This window comes from Engraulis encrasicolus, chromosome 20 (assembly GCF_034702125.1).
Source record: "Engraulis encrasicolus isolate BLACKSEA-1 chromosome 20, IST_EnEncr_1.0, whole genome shotgun sequence".
Taxonomy (NCBI): Eukaryota; Metazoa; Chordata; class Actinopteri; order Clupeiformes; family Engraulidae; genus Engraulis; species Engraulis encrasicolus.
The window spans coordinates 16,521,514-16,531,102 of NC_085876.1; the positions used below are offsets into that span (position 1 = coordinate 16,521,514).

The window sequence follows — 9,589 nt, forward strand, 5'->3', positions numbered from 1 at the left end:
TTTTTTTAACAATGCTTGTCTCAACAAGACTTTGGACAGCTGTGGTGAGATAATTGCTTGGTTGCGCTTGAAATATAATTGTGTCAATTTGCTAAAATTTGTACTCTGTACGCTTTCTGAGCTTCTGTGTTGTGTGTGTGTGTGTGTGTGTGTGTGCGTGTGCGTGTGCGTGTGCGTGTGTGTATGTGTGTGTGTGATAACAGAGTGCCTGGGCCCTGGGGAAGACAGGTACATGTCATAAACATCAATGGAGTGTCAATATTATTTTTTTGACAGGGTCATGTTAATCTCACCTTCAAATAAAATGCTGCTGGAAAAACATGTTACTAATTACCTTTACCAGGGTTATCTGTAATTTAACTGCTGTCCAATGACTGCTTGGACCCTTTCTGTCTATTGTTATGTCTATCCATATTTATATTTGAAGGGTTTATTTGCAAAACGGTGTATCTCCATTTTTTGACTTTTGCATTTTATTATTGGAAATGACTGTTCAGAGGTCCTATTACCTATGTGTGAATTCTTACCATTCAAATATTTTGAGAACATACTTTTTTAACCTATATAAAATGCATTTTGTAATGCAATTCAATGGAATGCCCAATACAAAAATGTCAATTTCCCAACATTCTACAAAATGGAGATACATCGTTTTACAAATAAACCCTTCATGTACTGTATGTACCTTGCTGTTGTGTGCTTGTCAATTATGCCATATGTCGACATGGCAATAACTTTTGAACTTGAACTTGACATATCCAGGGGTGAAAATAGGATTGGTAGCACCGATTACTGGGTGAACACACCAGCAGTGACAAGATTTAGCAACAGAGAATCACTGGACTGTGTAGCAAGAGTGATAGAAGTGACAGAGTATGTCCATTAAAAGTAGAATGCAAGCATTCCAACATTCCCATTGGCTGTGGTGGCTGTCGCTGAACCGCATCATAGCTCATTCGCATAATATTTGCTTGAGTCCAACTACAAACTGTCACTCAAGTCGCTCAAATCGCCTCTAGTCGCCCAAATTGCTTTTGTCTCTTCAAAGTCGCTGGAATCGCTCAAGTCACGTTTGATGTATTCAATGCATTCAGACATTTCAACTGCTTTCACCCCTGAGCACATCTGTCAATATGGGGGTCCTCACACACATGGGTGACTTTGTCATTGCCCGTGTGGCACCAGAGTCATATTTTGAGTCTGTATTTTCCGTCAGGCGGTATGTGGGGCAGCTGGATGTCAGTTGTGTGATTAATGTGTGTGGTGAGGGCGTATTATCTGGCTCATAGCTCCCTGTGATCCCTGTAATGGCCCATGATACCACTGATGAGACTGCGTGGTACATAATGTCGATAGTAGGACACTGCAGAGAGAGAGAGAGAGAAAGAGAGGTGGGAAGATGGGAAGAACGAGTGAATATGTGGGTGAGGAAAAGAGAGAGGGCAGGGATGGAGAGAGGGGGAAGGTAAGGGGTAAGAGAGGGAATGTGAGAGTAATATGAGGGAGAGAGAGAGATGATAGGAACAAGTGAAAGAGAGAAAGAAGAGAGAGGGATACATTGAGGGAATTAGGAGGAGAGTAGAGAGGAATGAAAAAGAAGAGAAGTTGAGCAAGAGAGAATGTGAGGTGAGTGTATATCTGCCTGGTTCATTTTTTGGGTTTGCATGACATAGGCCTACTGTGTGTGAAGGACCTTTATGTTTCTCTTTTATTATATTTAAATATCATTAGCCTACATACAAATTCTATTTTGGTCCTACATGTAGAACTTCATTTGTTTTTCTATTTCTATTTCTAATATCATCTCACATTTTGAGTATGTATGGGTATGAGTGAGTAAAGGAGCATTAATTAATTGATTCACTTGAAAGTTTACAGGCTGCCTCAGAATTCCAAGTTAATTTACATCTTTTGTGTGTGTTGTTTGAACACAAAGCTTCACACAACTTACAATAAGGATTTAAATTAACTTGGAAATCAATTTCAATTTCAATTGATTTGCTTAGGGGGATAGCCCCTTGAGATAAGACATCTCGTTTTCGAGTGGGTCCCCAGGACAAACAGTACAGTACAATTACAGAACACTGAACAAGACACCTAGCCTGGGAACACCCATACTGCCTTACGTTCTACACAATCGTTTCGATCTGAAAGACAGTATGGCGAGGATGACGCATAATGTACAAGTTCGTGGTACATTTCTCTGTCCAATCAGAGAGCGGGGCGGGGTTTAAAGACAGTGACGCATGCTTTTCAACCAACGGACGCTTGTATCTAGTTTGTTTGGGATTGCCTGGTTACCACCACCAGCTGATCAAAAATCATGGCGACGCTTAACAAAAGTTTTGACGAAGCTGTTGGTACTGTGTTGGACAGTTTGGGTCGTAGCTTTGTTTTAAAGGCAGAACAGCGCTTGGCCTTGCAATATTTTGTTGATATGAGGACAGACGCATTAGCCCTTCTTCCGACCGGTTTCGGGAAAAGTTTAATCTATCAGCTGGCCCCTTTAGTCGCTCAACAGATGGGGTTCAGCCCAAGACCAGTGGTAGCAGTAGTATCCCCACTGACTGCTTTGATGGATGACCAGGTTAAGGAGGCAACATCTCTCGGGATATCTGCTGCACAGCTCGGTCCGGAGCTGGAAAGAACCATCAAGAGCTGCCGGTACCAGCTTCTCTTTGGCAGTCCCGAGGCTTGGCTAAGTCCGAAGTGGCAAGATATGCTATCTACCAGTGTTTACTGGGCCAACCTGGTTGGCATCGTCGTGGACGAAGTGCACCTGATCTATAAATGGTAAATGTTTGCTCATATTACGTTATGTATTGTGCCGATTCAGGTGTCTACTGGTTGTGATAGCGCCCTGCAGCTTGTAGGTTTTTACAGTAGGCTACCTATTAAACTTAGGTGGTATTTCAGCTGGGGGTGTTCAACTTCAATAAGTTTTGAAAACCTACGTTAATAAACGCATAAAGGTTGAGCAATTTTCTACATGACAAATAAATTACACATGCCCACGCTTTACGTGTGTTTTTATAAACAGGGGGAAGGCTGCGAAAGGACGGACGCCCTTTAGGGCAAGCTTTGCGAGGTTGGGGGAACTTCGTGCAATCGTCAAACCAGGTAGGTTATGGCATGTGCATATTGCTGTTTTAAGTGGGGGATGGGAAACCATAGGTTGCTTTGCTTTTATTACATCAACCACCTCATAGTCTGACGTGACAAAAAAAAGAAAATAATTTGCAACAATATGTCATTTTCTCATTCTGATATAGTTATTTCCAAAGTAGGCTACCAACATAATGCAGCCTATGTGTAGGCTATGTCATGTTAAGCTTACGTGTTCAGATAAAATGGTAGGCCAATGCAGTGCTATGACTAGGCCTACTCCAAATGACTTCCATGTAGTTATTCTTTGAGTCATTGTGTTTATTTTTGTTTTAGAAACACCAGTACTGGCATTGACTGCATCTGCTGATCTGGAGTCAAGGGAAGTTGTGAGGAAACAACTACATTTCCAGAACTGCAGCAACATCATTGCTAGCCCCAACCGGCCCAACATCAGGCTTTCTGTGAGAAGACTTAAAACGGATTCCCTGGACTGCTTTGACTGGCTTATCAACAACCTGAAACACAGAGGGCTGGAGATGTCACCGGTGATCATATACTGCAGGACGATCAACACTGTGACCAGAGTGTATCTCTACCTCAAGGCTGAACTTGGGGATAGTGCTTGGGTGGGTGAAAAAGTAGGTGAAAACCTTTTAATTGGGATGTACCACAGTTATACTCTGCCCGAAAACAAAAGCAGGGTACTATCCTCATTTAGTGGAGAAGGCACCTGCAGGGTCACTGTGGCAACTACAGCCCTAGGAGTTGGCCTGAACTTCCCCAATGTGTCACATGTAATCATGTATGGGCTACCAGATGACCCAGAGGCCACTCTTCAGCAGATCGGAAGAGCTGGCAGAGATGGCTCTCCTGCAAATGCAATTTTGTACAGCAACAAACAGTTAGCAAACACAGACAAGGAAGTGAAGGCAGTCCTAGAGGAAAGCCTTAAAGGGTGTTTTAGGAAAGCACTGTATTCCCGATTCGAGAAAGAGGTCTGTAGCGTTGAGCCTGCACATTCCTGCTGCACCTACTGCCACACTGTGTGCAATTGCAGTTCAGACGGTTGCTCTGTTCCACAACCAAGCTTTGAAATGGCAAAACAAATTCCACCACCAATAAAACGCAGAGAAGTCACACTGCAACAGCAGGGAGAGGTTAGCGAGCTTTTGCACAAGTACAGGATCAGTCTGATCCCAGCTGATGAGCACTTGTACACAAATGTTGCATTCTGCACAGGATTTAGCAATGTTCTGATCGATTCAGTTCTGGAATGCCTTCCTATCATTTTTGATTTGGCCTATGTCATGAACAGCCTACCGGTGTTCGACACTGTACATGGCCAGAAAATCTTAGAAATTGTTCATGAGGTCTTTCTAGATTTTGATTTGTGTGAGTTCCCAGTGTTGCCTGAAGAAAAATATACACCACCAGATCTACACTTCACTGGGTACTTTGATGATGATGATGATGGTGATCTCGATGACCCCAAAGGCTCAGTTGGCACCATCGAGTCAGGTCTGTTCATGATGGAACTCTAAGAAACTGAGCCTTTTAAAATTTCAGCACAATTGTAAATAACTGCAAAAATGTGAATATATAGAAATTGAAAATGTGTTTCGTTGTGATTAACCGCTGTAGGAAATTGAGCCCTTGAAAATTACAGCACAATTGTAAATAACTGCAAAAATCATCACCATGTACCAATGTAAATAAATGTCAAGAACTTTCAAACATGTGGTTGTGTCCCTTAATTTCATTAAACACAAAACAATTCCCTTTTTTTTTTAAATGTGTTATTTGTTACAAATTGTTATGGGGGAGAAAAAAAGAAGACATTTTATTGTCAATGGAATTTTACTGTAGGGCTCTCTATACATAACGTAACAGTAATACTATACATTTATAAAATGATATAAATAATAAAACACTACAATGCTACAAGGACTATGCAAACTTGAAGTACACAAGTGATAGAATGCTGGTGCAAGTATACAGACAACAGATGGCAGTGCAAGAAGGTGACCAGTAATTCAAATTTTCATCAGGGAAAAAAAAAATCAGTTACAAAGTTACAAACGCTGGCACGTTGCCAATGTCTACAATGGGGCACCCCGCCAATCATTCACTTTGTCTCTCATCCACTTCCAAAGTGCTTTGTGACAAAGCTTTGTCAAAATCTGCCTGCGGAAGCCAGGGAAGGCAGCATATGCTCGACCTGGCGTTTCTTTGAAGGGGTTTGTCTCTTGCATGGTCTCCACCAAGGTGAGAATGTCATTCGTCATATCAATGTGGTGGGAACCACTTGGCCTAGATATGCCCAGCTCCGAATCGGTGTTCTCCATCATCTGTTTGTACACACCAATGGATCTGCTGATCCTTGCAGCTGACACCTCGTTCAAGTTAGGTCCCAGTCCCTTCAGGAATGACTTCAGGAACCCATTGAGGTGTTCCAGATGCAGATCGAGTGGTATGTTCCTGCCCATGCCTCCTCTGTTGTTCCAAAACCTGTTCCACTTTACACTGTGTGCAACTTGTGGAGAGAAGGTGGCATTCAATTGCACAGTAAGTAGAAATGTGCTGTACGCATAGTTGGTGTGTCCATATGCCTTGTAAAATAACAGGGCAATTCTGTACAGACGCATCAGTCTTTCGCCGTCCCCTTCCTTCACTGCATCCAAGAAGTCCAGCAGAATGAAGCCAAAACCCAGTCTGGCAGTGCTGTGTTCAAACCGGTGGTCAATGTCTGTGTGGCTGGTTGGCGTAGCATCTGTTGGCATGGTCAGGTTGTGCATCTTTAGCTCGTGGGATTGTCGACTTTTGGGGTATGTGAACATTCTCGAGCAACCCTCCATCCGACATGGGAATTCATTCTTCTGAATGGATGTAGCAGACAGTTCTTTACTGGCAGCCTCTGCAACCTCTTCGATGTCAGGGAGCAAGACATATTTGTCCACGACCTCAACAACCAGGTAGTCCAGCCAGGTCCTTCTGTCTTCTGGAGAGGCCTCCTTGATGTGTTGTGGTATGAGGGACTCTGGGCAGTCTGAAATAGGACAAAAAAAAAAAGAGAGACAGTTACTGGAGGGAGTATGACAACCCACTGCAGACATGTATTTAGACAGCTTTGGTATTAAATCAGAGACTGAGGCGGTAGCAATAAAATCACATCACAGGTGACACTTTGTATGACATAATATTCAGCCTTATTTGTTATTATTACCTCCGCCAAGGAGGTTATGTTTTCCGTCACATTGGTTTGTCTGTCTGTCTGTCTTTTTGTCAACAGGGTAAGTCACAAAAGTTCTGAACAGATTGTGATAACATTTCGTGGAGTGGTTGGAAAAACAAAAAGGACAAGTCATTCAGTGATTGATGGAGGTCTGCACTGTCTGATTGCATCTCTAGTTAATAAATAGTTTACCTGTGACGTGTTGGAGACCAAGATGTTCCATCACAGCAGCCAGGAACAAGGCAGTCGTGTCCTTGATCACGAAGTCCCTGTAAGCGTTGACATTTCACTGGAGTATTCATGAGGAATATGGTGCACAACGGTGTCTTGAAAGCTTTCAAACACTGGCATATGCTTGGCTAGCATTCTAGTGGCAAGGACAGTTAATTCACGGCGCAGGAAAACCTGTGTGCTCCTCGATGGCAGTGATAGACAGAGGTTGTATTGCTCAATGTTAACTGTTGGTTTGATGTTGGAGATGTCTGTAGATATCCGGTCTTTCACTGCAATGTGGTTTATCCAGTGTATGCTCTGGTTGCTGCGGCTGATGGATTGGTTCCGCGTGTGGATGAAAAAATCCAGATTATCCATAATAATGGAATATGGTGACGGGCAGGTCTCATGGCTGTCCTCACATATGGGAGCTGGAGAGTTTTTGTCTGTGTTACACATTTATGGAAAAGAAAATTAGACCAACGTACTTACAGTCCACATCAACATTTTAGTCTATTGGGATGAATACATTATTTATCTGTTCTTAACATATTTACTTAAATAATAATAATTTAAGAATAACTGTGTCATGTGGGATACTTTTGTTACTCACCTGTTTGCATGCCACGTTGAAATTCTAAGAAGTCTGCCCCACAGCCATGCGCCAATTGATGTTGTTTTACAGTTGCTGTTCGGTGACACGTGGTAATGGATAACTGGCTGAGTCGATTAAAGACAGACTTCTTGGCTCCACCATACTGGAGAATGGTGTTTATCCAATATGAGAACGCTGCCATTTGGGGCTTTCTGCCTCTTAAAGCAATGGCTGCAGCAGAGCAGCCTGCAAAGTTGTTTCCATTGCTGATGCAGGTGAAAATTGAAAGCAAAAAGGGGGCAAGGCGATGGAGGTCATCTATAAGATGGTGGAACGAGAATGACTTCAGGTCGGCCGGTGAACACTTCCACAACATGAAATCGTTCTTGGGTGCGCACAGCATGTCACATTCTTGAAGAAGCAGCCTCTTGACCCCATCTTTGACCTCATCCTGCAGGTGTTTGTGTTTCATGATGTACTTGCCAGCCTCTTTCCATTTCTTCAGTGCTATGAATTTCACGATGGGATCTTCTTCAGGATCGCAAACCCTTGTCACTGTTTGTGAAGGATATTTGATTGTTACCTGAAAGAAAGCAAACACTTCATGTCAATATACCCATTGCAGCCACGCTAAGGCCAAGGTTTGCATTCATGGGGGTTACCAACTATTAAAGTTTCAAATTTATCAGTTGTAAATGTTATCCTTACCATATTCTATTCTATTCATATTATAGCTCCACTGTCTGTATCAAGCAGATGTGTGTGTTGTGTCCGGAACCTGTTGTGTAGGCCAGGCGTAATGTGCGCAACTGTGTTACTGTTGTAGTGTTACTATGAATCATATGCGCTTGCCATAGGATGTTTTGACACTTGCAATCAGTTAGCTCCACTGTCTGTATCAAGCAGATGTGTGTGTTGTGTCCGGAACAAAGATAAGTTGTCCCGTCCGTGAATCCCACAAGTTGTACACATTACTATTGCAATGTGTCTCATAAATGTTCTATTGTCAAGAACGAAGAGAAATAACAAAAAGCATGTTCACTATTACATTAGTAGGCCACTACAATTTCTCAAATGGCAACCAAAGTCAGACCTGCTACAGAGGTAGCTTCTCGTACGATTATACTGTATCAATATGTGTTGTGTCCGGAATAAAGACAAGTTGTCCTGTCCATGAATCCAACAAGTTGTACATATTACTATTGTAGTGTCTCATCAATGATCTATTGTCAAGAACGAAATAGCAAAATAATAACAAAATAGCATGTTCCAGGCCAAACATTTTGCAAATGGCAACCTAAGTCAGACCTGCTAGCTAGGCAGCTTAGGTATTGCACGCGTATAGCCTACTCGCCGACATTTAGTTACTTAGCATGCATAGTGTTTAATACAAAAAGACAGATAAAGCAATACCTGTGTTATTGTTTGAGCGGTCAAGCTGGCACCGGACACCTCGGTTGTTCCCCCCGACAATCTAGCCTGTGGACTCGGTGGATTTGGACAGGTCTTCTTAAAATCCCTCAGAGTCTTTGTAGGCGTGGACTCACGTTGCCGTTTGGAAGTGCCGCTGTCTCGGAAGTCCTGCTCCCATTGTCTGAATATTGGCAAGTCTTTTTCAAGTCTTGTAAGGACCAACGAGCAACGCTGACAGCATCTGGCTGACTGTGTGACATCAGGGAGGACAAGCACACCTAACAACGCTAACCTTTCCGATATGCTCGTTGTTTTTTTAAATATGTCGGAAGAATGTCTAAAGGCATTGGGTCCAGCTTCTCTCAGATTTATTTTACATAAACGGCAGAAATCGTTTGGTGCCATTGTGTAGGCCTAATCATGTTGTTTTTGGTTTTCATTTTTCGTTGGGGGGGAAATGATAGCGTCGTCTCCTTGGATACCATCTGTTGTGCTGTCATCTTCTTCTTTCCTCGTCTTCCTCGTCACTCTAACCACGTCACAGGGCACAACTGACATGATTGGCCGCCGACAATCGTAAACCACACCCCCCTACGGAATTTAGAATAGTGACTCGCCAGACCTAATCTCACTTGTGATTAGGTCTGGTGTTAACCAGGCAACAAGACAACACTTTCACACATACAATACACTCTGAATCTTTCCCATTCCCACCCCAACATCACCACTCTTAAAGGGACACTGTGTGAGATATTTAGTTGTTTATTTCCAAAATTCATGCTGCCCATTCACTAATGTTACCTTTTCATGAATACTTACCACCACCATCAAATTCTAAGTATTCATTGTTACTGGAAAAATTGCACTTTTCATACATGAAAATGGGGATCTTCTCCATGGGCCGCCATTTTGAATTTCCAAAAATAGCCATTTTTAGCTGCAAAAATGACTCTACTTGGATCATACTAGGAAATATTTGTTTATTACTTAGTAAACTTTCATATAAAGATCAAATTTGGCAATAGGCA

General features: G+C 42.5%; 2 protein-coding genes across 2 annotated transcripts; one reads left to right on the forward strand and one right to left on the reverse strand.

Moving 5' to 3' along the window:
- The first annotated feature begins 2,120 nt into the window (after nucleotides 1–2,120).
- LOC134435755 (putative ATP-dependent DNA helicase Q1) lies at nucleotides 2,121–4,816 on the forward strand. The gene is made up of 3 exons (XM_063184795.1): nucleotides 2,121–2,793; nucleotides 3,041–3,120; nucleotides 3,442–4,816. Exons 1-3 carry the CDS (start codon nucleotides 2,324–2,326, stop codon nucleotides 4,647–4,649), a joined length of 1,758 nt encoding a protein of 585 aa, XP_063040865.1. The 5' UTR covers nucleotides 2,121–2,323; the 3' UTR covers nucleotides 4,650–4,816.
- A 123-nt stretch (nucleotides 4,817–4,939) lies between these two features.
- Nucleotides 4,940–9,146, reverse strand: LOC134436819 (uncharacterized). Its single transcript, XM_063186169.1, has 5 exons — nucleotides 8,562–9,146; nucleotides 7,167–7,731; nucleotides 6,657–6,999; nucleotides 6,533–6,609; nucleotides 4,940–6,154 (listed from the first exon to the last, which is right to left on the reverse strand). Exons 1-5 carry the CDS (start codon nucleotides 8,964–8,966, stop codon nucleotides 5,208–5,210), a joined length of 2,337 nt encoding a protein of 778 aa, XP_063042239.1. The 5' UTR covers nucleotides 8,967–9,146; the 3' UTR covers nucleotides 4,940–5,207.
- Between the last annotated feature and the right edge of the window lie 443 nt (nucleotides 9,147–9,589).